Source organism: Arvicola amphibius, chromosome 6 (genome assembly GCF_903992535.2).
Source record: "Arvicola amphibius chromosome 6, mArvAmp1.2, whole genome shotgun sequence".
NCBI lineage: Eukaryota > Metazoa > Chordata > Mammalia > Rodentia > Cricetidae > Arvicola > Arvicola amphibius.
The window spans coordinates 93,633,177-93,653,617 of NC_052052.2; the positions used below are offsets into that span (position 1 = coordinate 93,633,177).

Genomic DNA, 20,441 nt, shown 5'->3' on the forward strand with positions numbered 1-20,441 from the left:
CGACCAAAGGAGGAACCCAGACTGCTGCTAGACAGTGTTAATCCCTCCCCCCTCTCTCCCTACTCCCCATCCTCTTTTCTCCCTCTTTCCCCTCTCCCTCCTTACATTTTGTTAATGCTGGAGCTCAAACCCAGGACCTTGCATGTGCTGGGGGAAGTGCTCTCCTTGAATTACATCCCAGCTCTATGCGTAAGATTTCTTTATACTGCTATTGTGATTGACGTTCGCATCATAGCTCACGGATCTGCTGACCACCCATCCCCGACATCTCCTGTTCCTCATGAGAGTCGTTTCCACTGCAGGGGAGTGTCACTCGACCGCTTCCTGATAATCAGAGAGTTGGGTTGTTTTCTGCAACTTTTATTATAACAAATTAGACTGGGGTCATTTTGTATAAACATTTCCCTCTCCTATGTAAAAGTAAGTTTGTCTCGGGACATGTGTCTAGCTGTCACCCCAGTTTTATGGGACAATACGGGTTTCCTGACAACCTGATAATGGGTGAAAACACCTCTATCTTCTCTTTCTAGTTTATGTCCTTCCGGAGACTTGCGAAATATAATGTCGTCATGCTTCCCAACAAATATTCTTAGGGCAACAAATAAAGTTACAAAGTAATTTAGTGAACAGATTAAAAAAATATCAATTGGTATTTTATACCCTAGTAAATCTGTGGCCTATGGAGACCAGCAGAACAATTATAGACACAGCAGGAGTTCTGTAAAGCTATCTTATTATTTAAAAATCAATGTGTTTTCTAAGGGCTAAATAAATTGTTCTTTGGAAGGAAGGCATTAAGAGAAGCCAATAATCTTTAGAGACATTTACTGAGAGTGACCAAGTACCTATGTGATTTAGACACCACCATCCCGTTTATGTGGTTCAGGCACAAATCTACATGCAGGCCACTGTCCTTGTATCTCAGAGCTTCCCATTCTAATAATAACACAGCCACGTTCTTTTTATTGACCACAGGAAAGTGTAATATGCCCCTGGAGGGTGGCTCGGGGCAGAGCTCTAGTGGTTTTAAAACAGTGACTTCACTGAGCAGCTTCACGCAGGAAAAGCCATGTTTTCCAGTCCATTAGGATGAACCCCCAAATCAATTTACAAGTGTATTCATGAAAAGAGAGATTTCTGTCGGGCTCCACTTCAAAGGCCAGCTTCTAAGGGGGGATTTCACTCCCTCCAGCTGCCTCCAGGATAGGACCCTACTCTTAAAAGATTTGTTTGAAATTTGCGTAAAATCCATCAGCTTCCCAGGGAAATAGCTTCTACCCCTGAGTAAAAGCCAGGCCCTAGGTGGAGCAGCAGCCTGTGGTATGATTGACATTGCTGGATGGATGGATGATGGATGGATGGATGGATGATGGATGGATGGATGGATGGATGGATGGATGATGGATGGATGGATGGATGGATGGACAGACAGACAGATGGATGGATAAAAAGAAGCCACTGTGAAGCAATCAAGCCTTCTTTCTGGAGCCTGTTTCCAGAGGGGCCTTTGGAGGGGTAACACTGGAAAACCCTATGGACAGTTGTAGTGTTGGTTGTGGTGGGCACCTGTATTAAAGCTAGGATGCCCTGACACAGAAACCCCATAGGAACTGCTAAGTGAGCTCTGTACAGAGAAGACTACAAAAACCCACAATGTGCCGAGGCCAGAGAGGCTCCTGGACCTGTGTGGTCTGTTCCCCGTGGTGTGTGTGTGTCCTTCTGACGTCGTGTGGTCCGGATGAGCACACTCGCAGCATCTGTGTCACTTCCCTCCAGGTCCTAAGAGACTGGCACGACCAGTGCAATGACGGTTTAATACCCTTGTATAATCTGATAATTTGGTAATTGGATTTCAGAAGGTCATCAGAGTTCTAGATGACATTCCAAGCTAAAATCCCAAGCACAGTTATTACTTTAAGTCAGTCAGCCCCAAGTCACCAGGAGCCTCTGGGCCAAGGCAGCATGTTGTTTTTTTATCTTGGAGTCTCTGGAATAATATTTTGAGCATCCTCTAACTGCATCAACAGAGGGGGAAAGAGCGTCTTACTGGACTCCTCCATGTGGAAACGCAGTGTGACCAGACAGACCCACTTTGAATTCATGATTGTTTCTCAACAAGTAGGTCATGGAGCAGAGTGACTGAAGAGGCCGAGAAAGTCTTTCTGACATGTTTTCTGCCACGGGACACAGGGATTGTTCATTTAGGGGACTTACTGTTCTATTCTGAGATCCTGGAGCTGGACACCGCTCTAAGGAGGGAGATGGCGGAGCAGGAACAGCACAAAGGGAGGGATAATTAATCAGGTCGTTACTTGGCACATGGCCAGAGGTTCCTTGGCAACACGAATCCTTCAGCTGTCAGCAATCAGAACGCAGGCAGCTTTCAATTACCACAGCTATTGGTGGGGGCAGTGATGTGGGGAATCCAAAACAGCTGATAATCCCTCCAAATCAGTTAGCTTCCCTTTTGAATGATTTGTGTATGCATACACACAGTTTCTTCCTCTCGTGTTCCACCTAGAGCAAAAATAAAACTGATCTGCATTCCTTAGGCACACACCAGTTGGTAAGAAGGTTGGCCAAAGGAAACTGGTTCCCAAATGAAATGCTTTTGATGGGTCATACACTCATGGATTATCAAGACTTTGATAGAGGTGATTCCATAGATTCACATGACTAGAAAGGACCAGAAGAACTTTTACTTTAAAGTCTTCATTTAACAGAGGGAGAAACAGCCAGTTGTCCAAGAGCTTGTGGACAGCTCACTGTCTGTCCTACCAGCCGTTATCATATTATTCCCAAGAATTCTCCTTCTGTTGCTTGTTCCTTTACAGTTTGCTCCCATGGGGAGAAGCCAGAGGAACCCAGGTGTGGCATTAGTGTCTGTACTATAAAAGCTAAGATGTCACACTCCAGTACAATGGTCCTGATCCTGGCCGCTCACTCTACTCACCCAAGGAGCATTAAAGACATTTTCGGTGTGGCAATGGTGGCATACACAGAGGCAGAGACAAGAGAATCATGAAATTGAGACTAGCCTGAACTACATAATGATAATTTGTCAAAAAAAAGTTTCTTGAAAAATTAGAATCTGGAATGGATACAGGGGTCAGAGGCACTATTGGTGAAGCCTGGGCACCAAAGTTGAAAGGGAATTGAATTCAAAGGAAGCAAAGCTGAGAATCGCTGCCCAGAATGCTCGCCTTTTCTTCTGCTGGTTACACAGTCTCAGACAAACGCTCTCTGCGCTCTGTCCTTCAGCGTCCTCCATAATAAGATGAGGGTGACAGTTTAGTACTTGATGGAAGGGTGTAACACATAGATAAACTAAAGAGTCCTTAATATCTAAAAAATATTATATAGATATCATCTGCTGCTATTAGTGCCATGTCTGAGAGGAGGGGCATGCGATAGCTGTGTCTGAAGACATTCTGCTAAATAAGGGTCCCTTCTGAAATGTTGGCTTGAGACTGAAGCTTAAGCCGAGTTCTCGCTCAATAAAATATCCAAAATGTAGAAAGGAAGCTGGAGGGAAAACCAGCTGTTAAAAACCGACGCACTACTAACTTGATGAAGGAGAACGGGAATACTTTAGTAGGTTAAACTCGGGTGGCATCTGTAGTTTCTAAAGTTACCATAGCATCTGGCCATCATTCCCTCAACACTTCACATCATGCAACAGCTACTGCCTGCCTGGATTTGAGCATAGCTGAGGTACAGCCATGTTACTGCTGTATTACAGTCAGAGCTCTCTTTAGGCAGTTTTGATACTCCTCACAAGGGATGAATCTCTAAATAGACATTTTATTTCCTAGGCCCAAGTGACAGGAAACCCTTCAGATCTGTTCTTCTGTGGTTTTAACAAGTTCTGAATAATCTTTCTGTGGTGCCAGGAATATTTTGGTTTTTCACTGTTATGGACTATACCCAAAAATTTATTGAAAGACTGACCCCTTAAAGTAATGATTTTTTTTTTAAGAGAAAATAGTTAGCTGTCAAAGGTGGAGCCCTCAGGAATGAAATTAGTGACCTCACGACAGGTAAGAGAGAATGTGCTCTGCTTCTGCAAGTCTGGATGCTAGCCAGAACCCAATGCCAAAGTACTAACCTTGGACTTGCAGATTCCAGAACCATGAGAGATAAATTTATATTATTTACAGGGCATCTAACATGGCATTCTGTAATAGTAGTCTCAATCAAGACACCCATTTTTTATTAACAAATGGATACATTAATGAACAGTCAATCGGCCTTCAGAAATTAACTTTACTCTTCCTCAACAAAGTAGAGAACAGTTTTGTTTTAGGAAGAAAGGCACGCTGTTAAAAAAAAAAGGTGAAATCAAACTCCAAGGATTTTTAACAAGCACTTCTTACAAAATGTCAGCAGGTAGGTGTCTTTTAAAGAAAACTTATAGAAAAAAATTGATATTCATTATTGGTAAGAATACATCGGCATATGTTTGTATTTGTAAATTATATATGCTTTAAGATTCACAGTAACCGCAATGCTCCAGAAAACTCACTCTGGCAGCCAGGGCAGGCGCATAAACCAGAACCTGGATAAATGAACTTGCAAGTCCTACACAATCCAGACATGGGGAAGCAGATGCTGGACAAAGAGGCAATCCCCTTGGTTCTCTTTAGACACTAGTAGAGCTGGCTCCCGTGTCATACAACGACTGGCCGTCCGTGCCTAGCGTAACCTCACCAAGACTGTGCCTAGACTTTAGAATCTAACATGTCACCCTTTCGGCTGCAAAGCCACAACTTCTCTGCATCTCGGTTCCTTCATTTGTGTGTATGAGAAATAAATTAGGTAACATGTAAAATACTTTGTGCCGTCCCTGGCCCACGATGGACATGTAATAGCCATTAGCAATTATTAATACTGTGCTTGTCAAATTATATGACAGCTTGACTGGAACCTCATCACTCTCCGTATGGATCATAGCACACACACACACACACACACACACACACGCACACATGCATGCACACACGCACACACACACGCACACACACGCGCACACACCAGTAGGACACTCCTCTATGGCAGTGGAAAGTCAAGCAGGTAGCCATAGGCTGGGGAGCAGGGGGACCAGGAAGTGATCTGGTTGCCTGTCTTCTACAACCATCCCTTGTGATGGCTTGGTTACAGTGTTCTGCTATTTTCTCCATGGTTTGTTGCATTTTCCATGCACTGTATTGCCCATGCAGGGAAATGAAAACTTCATCAGCCTGACTGCTTTGTAAACTTAAATCTTAATTCTCTCACTCTGCTTAAAGTGTTTGGTATCACGCCTTTTTCACCTTCGAAATGTAGTTTCCTTCCCCCAGATGTGTTCTCAAACATTTTTCTTAAATAATTATTAGATAATCACACTTAGTCCCAAAAACGAAACTGGAAAATGCTGGCATACAGCATGGCTTAGGGAGGTTAAACGAGCTGCATGACATCAATACTTGAAAGGTTTGCTGAGAGCAACACGTGTTTATATAAATCTACGAGGGTTAAGGAGCCCCAGAGGCGAATGAAAGACCTCTCTTAAGGGGCTTACAATGTCAAGGAGAAAATGATTAATAACGTAGGATAATGGCTAGGGAGATGGCTCAGTCAGTGAAATGCCTGCTTGCCTTGCAAGCCTGGGGACTGAGCTTGCTGCCCAGAACCAATGTGAAAGAGAAAAGGGAGCTTGGTGGCACAGCCCCGTGATACCAGTGTGTGAGGCATATAGAGGGTATGCAAACAGGCAGATCCCTGGGGATCACTCGCCATCTAGTCAGGCTGTATCAGCCAAAAGCCAGTCCAGTGAGGGACCCAAGGTGCCTGGCACCTGAAGTTGATTTCTGCCCTCCACATGCACACATTTTATCTATCCACCCATGAACACACACACACAGGAATCAGGAGAAAATGGTAAATCATGATAGCCAACTCTTGACGGCCTGCTTTCCTCACCATCAACGTGGAGAATAGCTACACCCTTATTGAATGACATCAGGAAGACTGAGCGAAGGAATACCTTAAAAGTACCAACACGTTAGCTGGCGAAGCAGGTGGCTGAAGGTGAGAAATACTTTTCAAATAACTGACAAACTAAACTTTGACATAAAAACACTGCTTTAGTAATTTAAAGTACAGACTTAACGCCAGCCACCCAGAATCCACAACCTCAGGGCTTGGCACCAAAAGGAAAAACAAAAAGCCTTTATGCTTAGAATCCTGCATGCAAGTCAGATGAAGGAAAAGATTTTTTTTAACACATAATCTTTGGGTTTGGGGAAATAGTTGTCGATTAAAAACTTGGAGACAATGTGGGGTTGAAGATATGGGAATCCAGATATTCTGAGTAAGCAGTGCTATGCAAACTGATTTTTCCGAGTGCTGTCCACGGTCCGTTACCACACCTTGTTTAGCTGTAGCGATAAGCAGCCAAGGACACTCAGCTAAACTCATAGGACTTTGGACTTTGTAGAAGTGAACAAGTCTCACCATTTATCGCTAATGTTGGTGATTGTGCTTGGAGACCATTTTTCCAGTTCCTCTTGACTGGAAAGACTGCCTGCAACAGATATCATTAAAACATTACAGCTCCCCAGAGGACAGGCTGCTTTGAAAAAGACATGTCCCTAATTGGCTTGCCAGCTTCAGCACAAATGCCTAAGAAATCACACATATCCATAGGTAAAACGAAAACATGTTCACACTGAGGTGAGAAGTCATTGTTTTAGTTGTGTTATTAAAACAGATCCTGTACCAGAAAAGGACTTTCCCAGCCTTCTCTGTTTGCAGCCCTACAATGAGAAGCTCAAAGCACATGTGAACAGTCACACTGTGGTGGTGCCTTACACATAAGCACTCAGCTGCAGCAGCCCCCAGCCTTGGTCCCTACCCAGCCCATCACATTCTTTCCCGAGTCCACCTTCCCAGATCACTTCGAGGCAAATTCTAGACATTATATCATTTTACTTGTAAACATTACCACACCTAAAATATCTGATAAGATGTGCCACAAATTGGCAATGTTCATATTTCTAAATGTCTCATGATATAATCAAAAAACAAAATCAGGATCCTGGCACTGGAGAGACAGATGCTTCAGCAGTCAGGAGAACTTACTGCTCTTGAAGAGGATCCAGGTTAAGTTCACACAACCCTCTATGACCCCAGTTCCAAGGGATCTTCTGACCTCTGCCAGCTCTAGGCATGCACATGGTACATAGCCATACATGTAAACAAAACACCAATCACATAAAACAAAATAACCTGACATAAAAAACAGGATCCAATAAAGCACACACTTGTCAACTGAGTATGTCTCCTGCATCTCTTTTGTCCTAGATCCCTCTTCCAGCTCTTTGTACCACTTACAATTAGTTTTTACAAAAAAATTTAGTTCCTTGTCCTAAGAAGTTTTTCCCCTTCGGATTTGCTATCTGTATCCTGAGGTGGCATTTGACATCTTCTATATTCTGTCTTCTGGCAGCTGGTAGTTGGGAGCCTGGGCCACATGTAAGATGTTTAAGTGTTTCCCTTGGTCTTTATCTCCTTTCATTCATTCAACTTTTTCTTAATATCTACTACCCGTCTATCTCTGCAGATTGCTGTAGAAACAAAAATGAAACAGAAACTTGGAAAAAAGTCAAGGAAATACAAACAGAATTATAATCAATATGTTTGGTGATAAAGTTTAAAATCACTGTTAAAACATTCCCAAGTGGCAGAAGTTTCTAAAAAGTTGTAAGCCTCCAAAAAAAAGACAGTGCATTTCTTCATAGTAACCTCAGCTCACCCTTCCATGAGAGTTTCCTCTATTTTCCCAGACCATAATGAGTCTCGTACTAGACCACTACCAAACACTATGTGAAAAAATAGCAAAATCACACACACACACACACACATACACACACACACACACACACACACACACACTCACACAGAATGTCCCTCCAAATGAAAGGTCATAGCTAGTGCTTCTCTTGACTTCCGTATAATCATGCTCAGGCCTATGATGGAGAACCTGACACACGTGGAAGGCAGGCAAGTATCTTTGCAGAGGATCTGTCAGCTCTAAAAACAAAGCGTCCTCTTACTTTTGCATAGCTTCCCATCTGTTTCTGCACTCTACACTCTATCAGCCCAGGAAATACTTCTATTTTATATGGAGGAAATCAGAGCCGGAAGATGTCAAACTTTCCCAGAACCCTACAGCCCATTACACGCGAAGCCAGTGCTCCTGGCTTCCAAACTTATCAGTCTTTTCTTTATATCGTGTTGCAATTCAAACGCCAGAACACTGTGGAAAAGGGAAAGGATTCGATATATTTTTTTTAAAGCCCATGAAATAGAATATAAAAAGGATACCATAATTTTCAAGCTGAGGAAATAGTTGTGAAATTAGAGCTTAGATGCAGTTATGGTACTTGTAGGAAAAACTATGAAAAAGAAGTAGAGACATGGGAAAGACTTTGGGCAAGCTGTCCGTATCTATACATATGAATACATATGAATGACAAGGTATGACGGGGCTTCTCTGTGTAACAGCCCTGGCTGTCCTGAAACTTACTTTGTAAACTAGACTGCCTCTGCCTGAGTGCTGGGATTAAAAGCATGCACCATCATGCCCAGTTAATTCTTATGGTCAGATGGTCAGAAAGAAGCCCTGTTGGTCCTTAAAGGAAGATGAGGCAGAAAACTCATGGCCATAGCCAACTCCTGCTTTTTACCAGCCATCCCAAGATTCGGTAATTAAACCAAAAGCACTTCATTTACTCACAGTTCTTGGGGCTAGCAATTTAGGCACAGATCAGTGAGGCTAGCTCTTTTCTGACCCATGCGTTCATTGACCAGGGTACCTCAGGACTGCAGGACTGAAATAGCTTCATCTACATGCTAGGAACTTTAATGCTGTTGAGGAGGGAGGGAACCTTTATTCTCCTGTTTCTCTCCCTCCTTCCCTGCCCCTGAGCACTAACCCTATGCACTCATGCCCCTCTTGGTGCTGTGACACAGCTCATCTTTATGTGACAGCTGTGTTCCACATGGATAAAATATGTCATACAGCGTAGCATCATTTCTATTGTATTCTGTTGACCAAAGCAACTTAGAGTATCCACCTAGATTCAAGAGCTGGAAAATAGATTCTACTCCTAATGGAAGGATAGTTTGGGCACACTGCAGAAGGCTATGGCTAGGCTTGCCGAAAGAATCCAGATACACAAATTTATTATGTATGAAGGTTTTATGTATATATGCTTATATCTATTTGTAGATGCCAGAGGTGTGTGCCCAGTTTTTTTCTCAGTTGTTTCTCCACACACCATAATGCTCTCCACAGACCACAATGCTCTCCACAGACCACAATGCTCTCCACAGACCACAATGCTCTCCACAGACCACAATGCTCTCCACGGACCACAATGCTCTCCACAGACCACAATGCTCTCCACAGACAAGGTCTCTCACTGAACTTGAAGGGCACTCATTCAGCTAGGCTGTCTGGCCAGCAAGTCCCAGGAATCCTCTGGTTGCTGCTTCCCCAGCACAGGAGATTTTTATGTGGGTAGTGAGGATCTAGACTCGGGTCCTCATGTTTGGAACAGCAAGCTTTTATCTACTGAGCCACTCCCAAGTCCCTGGAGTTATTAAATTAACCCCAGAAAAGGCAAGCTAATCAATAATGACAGGAAATAGATCATGGGTTGTTTGAGAATGGTGGGTGGGGATTTTCAGCAAAGGCACACGATCAAAATATGGAAGTGATAAAAATGTTCTGTACATTGACTGCTGTGGTGTACACACAAAACGCACATTTAATGTGTGCATTTACAGTAATTTTATATTTATACTCCACAGTGTCTTGATTTATGGCTAAGAAAAGTGACTATACACACAGTGGCACACACCTGTAATCCCAGCACTTGGAAGGTAAAGACAGGGGGATATTGAGTTTGAGAACTACCGTTTTAAACACACATCAGAGCCGTTATATGATTTCCTAAAGTAACTGCTCCATAGAATCTTCTAGATGCTTTATAAAGATAACAACTCCAATTCCACTGGTTCTAATTTAACTGGCCTAGGGCAGGCTAGGGCCAGTTTTTAAAAGCCTCCCAAGTGATTCTTGTATGCCAGTCAACACCAAGACTTAATAGCACGGTGAGCAATCCTACCTGACCTCAATGTTTAAGCAATGGCAAAAGGGACTAGCCAACACCTGTCCTTTAGAGCAGAGAATGAGCAGGGAAATGCTCCAGCAAATCTGAAACACAGTGCATTCCAACATGAAACGGGGAGGAAGAAAGTCTACTTAAGCTAGCGCCGTGAGTACTTTAGACTTAAGGGAGAAATTTTAGAGAAAACTAATAGAATAAAATCAAATACAGTATTAAATAAATTAGGATTGACAATTCTTTCTGAGGCTGTGTTATACACAGAATCTTTTCATACAATCTGAATTTCTAAACTAGTATCATTTACTACTTTCTAAAAATCCTCCAATAAGTCTGGTATAATGGTAATATACCTGTAATCCCAGCATATAGGAGGCTAAAGCAGAGGATGGCTGGGAATTTGAGTCCAGGCTGAGCTAAAGTGTGAGACTCTGTCAAGAGAGACAAAGACTTAGAGGGGGATATGAGAGAGAACATGGGAGGGAGAGAAAGAAAGGAGAGAGAATGAGGGATAGAAAGGAAGTCCATCTTGAGGGCATCTATTTTTAAATGTTTGTCTAAAGCTGCTATTTTCTGCATGGTTTGTGCTGTGTTGTAAAGTTGGCTATGATCAAAGTTTAGGTGAAGAAAATACTCTTATAGAAGGGTAGGGGTTGACTAGATAGAAATTATTTTCATTTACACAATAGCCAACAGAAAGAAACCAAGGAGATTAGACTTTATACAAAAATTGAAAATTCTTTTGTTAAAGTTGGCTTCTTAAATGGCTATAAACTCAAATTGTATTTCATTACATTTTAATTCACATATTTATTTTATATATTTATATTCTGAGTAAATTGAGGGACAGGAAACAGGAAATTTTTTTTTACTTTATTAAAATACTGAGTTTATTTCACATGTATATTTGTCTCCCTACCATTTCCACATCTGACCACCACTATTACTATGTCCTATCATAACATTCCATACATACTTAAAACCAAGTAAAGGGTGGAGCTCCATCCTTGAAAACTAAACAGGCATTTTAGACAACACATTCTTGGCAATGGAACCTGGACAACATTTATCAAACACAGTAGGGAAAGTTCTCACTTTGCATTATAAAAAGGACAGCCAGATATATCAACTGTTACAGAAATTAAGTAAGACGGAATATTTCAAACTGTTTAAACCATTTTCTTAAAGAGACTTCCTCCACTGCCAGAGATCTTGGATAGCCTCCTGGTCAGTCATCCGGAAGCAATTCTTCACATAATTAATGAACTTTGCTTCCACTTTGGGAAGAGAGCCACCTTTTTCTATACTTGCTTGCATTTTTGCCTTAATGTCTTCTACAGAACTAGGTCCTTTTGGTGTTTTAGGGGTTTTTTCCTGTTTTTTGAAGGACTCTTGACCCTTTGATCTTGGTGTTGATGGTTTTAAGTCTTTTCCATTTTGGTTTGATTTTTGTGCATTTTTGGCTGGGGTATCTCGTACAGATTTCTTCACTGGAACTTTTTCTTCAGCTTCCTCATCATCAAAATCATCATCATCATCATCTTCATCATCCTCATCATCCTCATCATCTTCATCATCATCCTCATCAAGTTTTACTTTTTTCTGTGGAACCTTGTTGCCACCTCCAGGAGCAGATCGCTTTCCAGACATACTCAACAGTTTTACATCCTCCTCATCTTCATCTTCAGACTCTGCATCTTCCTCTACAGCTACTAGATGCTGTCCACTAATGTGCACAGGCTCTGAACCACACTTCAATCTTAAGACCACAGGAGGTGTTATTTCAAATCCCCCAAGAGAAACTGTTGGCTGTACAGACATTTTCAAAGTTGCCAGTGTTACTTTAATTGGACTGCCTTCATAATTCATTGCTTCTGCCTCTACGATGTGTAATTCGTCTTTTGCCCCAGCACCTAAACTAACCGTTCTTAGAGATAACTGGTGCTCATTCTCATCATTATCCACCTTAAAGTGATAATCTTTGTCGGCTTTTAGTTCACAACCGAAAAGGTAGTTCTGAGGCCTTAGAGGGCTCATGTCCATGTCCATGGAGTCTTCCATGAGGTGGAGGCGCGTTCTTCGGTGGTAGAGAAGTCGGACGGAGGGCACTGCCTGCTGCTCCTCAGAACAGGCACGCAGGACGGAATCACGCCAGGGCAGGAAATTTTTTTTAAAGTGGTGAAGGGACCCAGGGTCTAAAGAGCAGATGGCAAATGAATGATTAAAATAGGGGAAAAGATGCAGCAGAAGAAAGGTCCTGGTAGTGGAATAAAGAAGAGGAGTAGAAAGACTTTTGTCCGTTCAGGGCTGTATCTGAGGCATCCAGACAATGCCTGGCACGTAGCAGATGCTCACTGGTTGAACATACTTGAATGCGTGGCCTCCAAAGATTTCTCCAGTGTTGCATATTAGGGTGCCATACTTAGCGCGATGATTGCAGATGAACGCACCCCTCTTTCTCATGAAGAGCTGGTCTGGCTCTACTCTGACAGGTATTACAAACCTGCCTTGGCCAAGATGTAGACTTCTCTTAATCAAAAGTTCCAAGACATGGAAACTGATACAGGAGAATCCCTGGGGGGTGGCTGGCTGTTCTGAGTCTCCACACTCCCCTTTAAGTACTTCATCTCGTTTTCCTCGAAACTGAAGGGGGCTCGCCCGATTTTCTTCAGAAGCATGGTCCAGATGTGTGTTTAATGGTGAATACTGTGTAGGTATTCTTAAGTCCCACAGCAGCCCGCCAAGGATGCTACTCAAACTACCGTACACTGGAGGGGAGCTCGTAACTGGAGACCAGTGAAGAACAATTATGGACGCTCATTTTCCTCGTACACTTTAGGTGAATTGACAACAGAGTACCAATCGCTAGAATGAAAAGCAGCAGAGGAGAAAACTTGCTTTTTTCCTTTGGAAAATGAAATGGTAGACTGGCTACCTCTTAGCTATTCCTTATGGGTTATCGAATCAAAAAATAAAAGTGAAGTTAGGAACAGTTTTCCTGTGTCTTGTGATTTTTATCCTCAACTCACAGGACCCTGAAATAACGTGATTGCTTCTTAATTGCTGACTCGGCAAATATCTGCAAGCGCCCCCAGTACATTGCCAAATACCACACTAGACTCCAGAGAAAATAGTGAATCCCTGTTTTAATAAGTTTATAGGGAGAAGAGAAACGAATTAACAAATATGAAAACTATATAATGTTAGCAAGAGGTTAAATGCCTGGACTGTGGGGGGTAATTTGCTACAAGAAACTCTAAAGCCAAACTTGACTTCTTATTCGGCCTTGCTATTTTTTTGTTTATTTTGTTTTGTTTTCTCATTTCTGCCAGGTTATATGCTCAAACAGATGCCTTCCCTGACTACTCAAAGCCCGTCTTCTTGGACTAGTTTCTTCCTACATTCGCTTTGGGTGGTCATAAATCTTATGATGGAACTCCTAACCTAACTCTAACCCAGGTCGGTTCCCTCCCCTGGTTGCCAAGGCTCTCTGGTTCCATTGCTTCTGTCCAGGGTTGTGCACCATGCAGGGCAAGGCCTCGACGGAAGGAACAGCACCAGCTGTGTGTGGTGCCATCCCCAGCTACACAACATGATGGTGCAGGGAGCCAGAGAACTTGGTTCTGTACAACACTGTAGAGCATGAGAAAACACCGAAACATTAAAGGGGACGAGGGCCGATAGCTCGAATCCGAAAGGGAAGGTTGTGCACAAACCAAATGCAATCCCTCCTCGGGCGCACAGACCAAGCCGCCCTGTGCGTCTGTGAGTGGCGGCCGGGAACAAAACGAAAGTCGGCCCCGGGGCCCGGTGGGGACAGGCCGAAGCGCCGCCGGCTTTGTCCCCTCGCGTCCCGACACGAAGTCTCCCAATGCCCTGCAACCGGGACGCTGCACAGGACAAAGCTCGTTCGGCTCAGCGGGCGGCGGCGATGGCCACCTCGGCCCCTGAGGAGCCCAGAGCAGTAGCGGGAGGGCCGCGCGGTTGCCACCTCGCGAGCTCCGGGCCCAGCGCCGGGGAGGGAAGTAGCGCCGTCCGCGCGCGGAGTGGGACGCCCATGGTGACGCGGAGTGAGACGCCGGGTGCAGTGCGGCCGGCCCGAGTATATAAGCGCTCAGCTTCTGTGTGCCGCCTTAGTAGCTGAAGTACGGGTTGTCCTGCTGCTGGGCTCCCGCTTTCAGGGAGCCATAAGATCCATCATCTGTGCATTCCAGTGGCTCTGCAGCCGCCCAGCTGGAGCCCTTGGTCCCAAGGGCAGTTACAGGGCATGGGGTGTCCCGAGGAGATGGCGACTTCAGCCTCAGGGAAGCCCTGGGTTCCAAGCATGTTTTGCCAGCGCCTGTTCCACGTCGCTCGGTCCCATCTGTCCCCTCATGCTTCACAGCAGGTGCTAGCGGGTTGGCAGGAGTTGCTCGGCGCTCCCTTCCCAAACGCTGTCCATCAGGATGGCGAAGAGGAACCGAAACCAGGACAATGCAGGGAAACCTGTCCAAAAGCATATCGTATCCCAAAAGGTGGCACAGCATTAACTCAGTGTGAATACAGCTAACAACTCACACGAGCCTGAAAATATTATACTATGAGGGGAAACCTCAGGAAAGACCGTGGTCAATTGGAGTCCCTGATGGAGTTTTAGAAGATGTAAACTAGATATACAAAGCGTCTGCCTGAGCAGGAAATGAAAGGATTACACTGGAGGCCAGAAAACAATTATGTATCTTGAAAGGAGTGGTAGTTACATCTTAGTTGCCACAATTCAACGAACTGCAATCAATCTAAATGGATTCTATTCTACTTGAACTCTAAATAAATTCCTAGAAAGTTGGAAGTCTGAGGTAGGGTGTTTTGGGGGAGGGGATTTCTACCTTCTCATCAAATCTTAGCACTTAGAAATTGCTCTCAAGGTGAGCTTTTCTTTGGCAGTGTTTGGGTATTGGGTATACTTTCCTAAAAACCTCACAATCCTAACAAGCCATGTTTCCTCCCTGTTTCGGCTCTTTAGTCTCTTTTGTGTGCTGCCTTAGCAGCCATCAGTTGAGATCAATGCCAAATATTGCTGTTTGGGGTTGGGAGAAAGATAAAAGTTTGGGCTTCTATTTATTTGGTTTCTACTGGTGTTTCCTCACAAGAGTTAATTCCTGATCATGGGATCGTACATGTTTTAAACATTAGGAAGTTTGAAAAGCTGAGATACATGTTTTGTGTAAAACAGAAATCACGGCAATAAAGCTGTTAGCCTGAGCTCTAATTATATGTTTTAGGACATTTTCACAAAACTGTGTTGTGTTTGTTCTAAGATCACCAGGAGAGGCTAAATTACAAGCCTTCTAAAGCAACCTCTAGCTCATAATGCTTTGTAGTTTTTCTTTGCATTATTTTAAATATCAGAGAGTTAAGTTCATGGTTTTAATGATAATAACCACTGTTGCAAAATGTTTATTGAAGATTTTTCAGGCCCATTCTGGCTCCCACCTGGCCTGTCAACCATATGTAACTTGATCAACAGTAGGTGGAGATGGGACTGGCAAGGGTCATATGTTAAACAGAACATTTCCACTGTTCTGACCACAAAATCCTCCCTTTCCTGGCCACTTAACAACTGTTCCATAATCTGCAAACGCATGAATCGAGTTCTTCTGCTGCAGACCTTGGTAAGAACACACCTGCAAATTTGCTTTTCTGTTGCCACAGTGTTCTCTATTTGTAATTTAACTGCTTAAAATTCTAACCTTGAAAATCATTTTAAAAATATATTCTGCTTTCCTCTTCATCTGTAGTTAGTGAATTGGTTGTTAGAGTGGAAACCTTTTCTCTTACTGTGTTTACAGTGTTTAATGCTTGAAAAACATTTCATCTGAATTTAATTATGGCAGAATGAAGCAAGGCTGTGCAGATAATGTGAACGTTTTCAAAGAAAGAAAAAGACATTTAGGAGTATCTTAGGTTCTTCATGTCTACGCAATAGCAGAAGTAATCTTAAAGGGACATCTTCTTAAATCCTGGCTGCTAGTTTCTCCAAAATTTATGAGGACAATGTTCAGCAGCCATGCAGGTTTATACTTACAAATAGGTATTGCCCTCTCCAGTAGGTCAAAAGGTGACTGTGGTTATGTGCTGTTACTCAAACATTTTTAGAATTCTTTATGCTACTAGTGTCTGAGTTGCATTTTAAATGACATATTTGGTGTTAGCAAATCTTTGTCCTCTTAGAGCAGATCAAACTGTTAGAAATATCTGAAAGCCATTTGCAACCACAGCTAGCTTAGCAGCATTGTTTAACAAGTGAAATTTCAATGAGAAAGAATAAAACTAAGTGAACCGGGCAGCACTTAAACAATAACCAAATAATAGTAATAGTAATAATAATAAGCCTCCAAGGAAGGACATTTGAAGAATGACTACTGAGAGAGGAGTTGATGAAGTAGAGACTAATTAAATGAATTAATTCAAAAGGAAAGAGATAAAGAAAATGAAAAATCTATTTAACAAATTATATAAAGCATAAATAAAGCTGTAAAAGACGAAGGAGATAGCACTGATAAGGAGTTTCTTTTTTAGAGTTCATGTTGCTAGCATGATTACTTTTTTGTTTTTTGTTTTCCTGGAAAGACATAAATTGCCAAAAAATTAATCAAGAAGGAAGAGGAAAATGAAGTGTAAATCAAAGCTGAGGAAGAGCTTTTTAAAGGCTTTAGGCTTAGAAATGCTAGAGGCATAGCCCAGCAAACTTCATAAGACATAGAATTCCCTTTTAGAGTATATAATATGATAAGGATTTTTTATAAATTGAAATGTATTATAAAAATTTTCCAAATGGTACAAAATTTTTTAAATGTAAGTTCACACAACAAACCCAGTGTCAGCAAATTAAATTGAAATACAGTAAGTCACTTTTAGCATAGTATTTTTTTCTAGAAATAAGATTTACTTTTATTTAATTTTTTTTAACACAGGGTTTCTCTGTGTAGTCCTGGCTGTCATGGACCTTGCTCTGCCCCTTTTTGAGACAAAACTCTGTTGTTGAACCTGGAGCTCACCATTAGCTTAACTGAGAGCTCCAGAGATCGTCCAGTCCCCTTCCCACCCTGCCTGGCCCCCTTCCCACCTTCCCCAACCCTATTCCCACCTTCCCTCGCCCTCTTCCCACCCTCCTCAGCCCCCTTCCCACCTTCCCCAACCCTATTCCCACCTTCCCTCGCCCTCTTCCCACCCTCCTCAGCCCCCTTCCCACCTTCCCCAACCCTATTCCCACCTTCCCTCGCTCTCTTCCCATCCTCCTCAGCTCCATTCCCACCCTCCCGCCCCCGTCCCCTTCCCACCCTCCCCCGTCCCTTCCCACCCTCCCCCTCCGCCCCCTTCCCACCCTCCCAGTCCTGGAGGCACACTTGCTCATTTCCTGCTCGCATGTGAGCTGGAAACTAAGTCGGGTTCTCGTTCTTGCATTGATGGCTCTTCACCAATGGACCATCTCCCAGCCCGTGAAATTTTAAAAAGTAAAATCACACCTGTATATTATCCTGTGCTTGCTTTTTAATTTCATAAAGAAACTTGACTGTCTTTCATGTCAGCATGTTTTATAATTGTTAGGAATAATTACATGAATGAATCACAATTTTTCTCTCACTAATTGGTAACCACTTAGATTGCTATCCAGGTTTCTCAGTAAAATAGCAGTGGAATCTTTGCCTACTAGGGAAAACCATCGCTGGATGCCTTTGGCTATTAGTTAGGACTAATACCTAGTAATGGAAATGAAGATCAATACAGGAATAGGTTATCTCTCCCATCCAAGTACTGAGCAGGCCCATCCCTGCTTAGATCAGAGGAGATGGGGAGCATTCAGGGTGCTGTGGCTGTAGACATGAATAGGTATTTCTAAGCCTGTATCCTCTGAAACTACATGCAAAGGCGTTAAAGGTTGTTGAAGACAGTTGATAGGTAAATGTCATATCATTCACTAGACCTGTTCGTATTTTTAAATTTCTATACTTGATCATATAATCAAAGAACCATCCTTATTAAATCAAATCTAAAGATGCTTATTGCCACTGTTACTATCTAAAATTGTTGAAATACCCAAAAAGGCAAAATGTAAATAATAGGGAGACCATTGCAAAGAAGTAGGGAAATGCTTTTATTTGCAGGTAGTATTTTGCCTACAAAACTTTAGAGGCCTAATTGCAAAGCTACTGAGAAATATTGTAAATGGGGGCGTGGATGATGGCTCAATGAGTAAAGTGTTTGCTGAGTGAATATGGTATTAAAGGCCATGGTAGTTCACACTTTTAATCCCTGCACTCAGGAAGGAGAGGCAGGCAGATCTCTGAGTTCAAGGCTGGTCTGGATAATGTAGTGAGTTCTAGAACAGACAAGACAAATTACACAGAGAAACCCTGTGTTCGGAAAACTTACTGTGTGTGTGTGTGTGCATGTGTGTGTGTGTGTGTGTGTGTGTGTGTATGTGTGTGTATATGTGTGTGTATGTGTTTGCTTGTGTGTGTGTGTGTGTATACATGTCATCCCAGCACTGGAGGCAGAGCTAGAAAGATCCAGGGAGCCTTTTGTTCAGCTAACATAGTTAAAATGGCAAGCTTCAGTTCAGTGGAAGACTCCATGGAAGGAATAAGGTAGAGAGTGATAGAATGAGACCCCTGATGTCCTCCTCTGGCCTCTGTAGGGATATACACAAGTGTGTGCATCTATACAGATGCACACCCACATATAATGCAAACATACTGTACACATATATACATACATATATGTTTATGTTATATATAAAAAGATTTTGCAGTGACCTACCGGTTACCTGTTGGCTAATATAACTGTTTAAAAGACCCAATTTAAAATAACTAAATGATCCTATTCGCACATAAGTAATATTGGCAATAACTGAGTGAGATCTATATTCCAAAGGAAAGGGGGAGGGGCAAAGACTTGAATAAATCAAGATATATATATATGCTCCTAGATAAATATTTTCAATTTTAACTTAAAAACTCTGATGGGACAGATTTGACTTGAAACAATTTCTACCTAGGGGAAAAACATAGTAACTAGAATAGATCTGAAAAGGAAGAGCAGAGATGGTCCCTGCACCAGATGTTAATCCATATAACTAGAATAGATCTGAAAAGGAAGAGCAGAGATGGTCCCTGCACCAGATGTTAATCCATATCATAAATCCTTAGTAACCACAGTGATACTGAATTACTGAAAAAGATTAACTAATAAATTAATATTTTAGAATAGGTAGCTCTGAATTCAATGTGTCAGTAAATAAAGCATCATTAATGGGGAGGACATGGTTTATCAACACGCAGTACCAGGAATCCTGGCCAGTCACTGCGGGGAATCTGGTGGAACACATGCTTCATACACACTGAAGCTCATCTCGGGTCAAAGGGAGGCGTGAAGAGGTTAAGGTCGGAAGCGTGACATGGAAGGAAGGTGTGATGGAAGTCAGAGCAGGGCTTATTTGTGATCGCTGTCACATAGGAGAGGTAGCGTCTGCATCTTAGCATCGGCCCTCCATGGTGGTCTGGGAATTCGTACAATAGATCCATATACATGTATGTCAGTGCACAAAAACCCTCAGAAGAGAGACTCACTCATCCTATTTTTTTTTAAATGCTCAGATTTTTGTCGTTCTTATATTTTTCTTGTTCTCACCTCAATTCTCTTCTATGGGGCAACATTTAGGTTGTAAATGCTTTTTTGTCCAGTTTCTTTTTCAAAAGTATCCCTGAAACATGGCACTTTCTTATATTCTCTGGAGGAGGATTTAAAATTTTGCTGAGATCTAGAAAATGACAATAATGGAAATGATAGGGAGACGATTGCCTGGCAGTGAAAGGGTGCTTCTCTGTTTACACAGCACTTTGGCCTACAGAGCTTTACAGAGCCAGATTATCTCCTTACAATCCCCACTTCCCAGACTAGAAAGGATGATTTCTGTGTGTGTCTACACACACACACACACACACACACACACCACACTTCTTTTAAGCACAAATAGATATCAAAGCGAAAAACAACATAAACAAAACCATCTGAAGTAAATTTATTAATGAAGCCATAGGAGTGAGCTGGGTTTGGTGAGAGGCCAAAAGGTGCCTTCTGATCCTCAGAGGATTGTCTCAACCAGTGTCCTCACATCTTACTGCTCCCATCCCTAAGTGCTACAGGCCACACAAAGGGATGACGGTTTAACTGTAGCAGTATCCAAATAAGAGAACATTCCAGAGACTATAAGAGTCTAAGAGAAAG

General features: G+C 42.5%; 1 protein-coding gene across 1 annotated transcript; it reads right to left on the bottom strand.

The window, feature by feature from the left end:
• Positions 1 to 11,042: 11,042 nt before the first annotated feature.
• Positions 11,043 to 12,320, bottom strand: LOC119816979 (nucleophosmin-like). Its single transcript, XM_038334092.1, has one exon. The coding sequence runs from the start codon at positions 12,234 to 12,236 to the stop codon at positions 11,358 to 11,360; it is 879 nt and encodes a 292-aa protein (XP_038190020.1). The 5' UTR covers positions 12,237 to 12,320; the 3' UTR covers positions 11,043 to 11,357.
• Positions 12,321 to 20,441: the final 8,121 nt, after the last annotated feature.

Bases quoted from the DNA above. Each gene is read 5' to 3' on its own strand.
- LOC119816979 (XM_038334092.1), bottom strand. From the start codon at position 12,236: ATGGAAGACTCCATGGACATGGACATGAGCCCTCTAAGGCCTCAGAAC.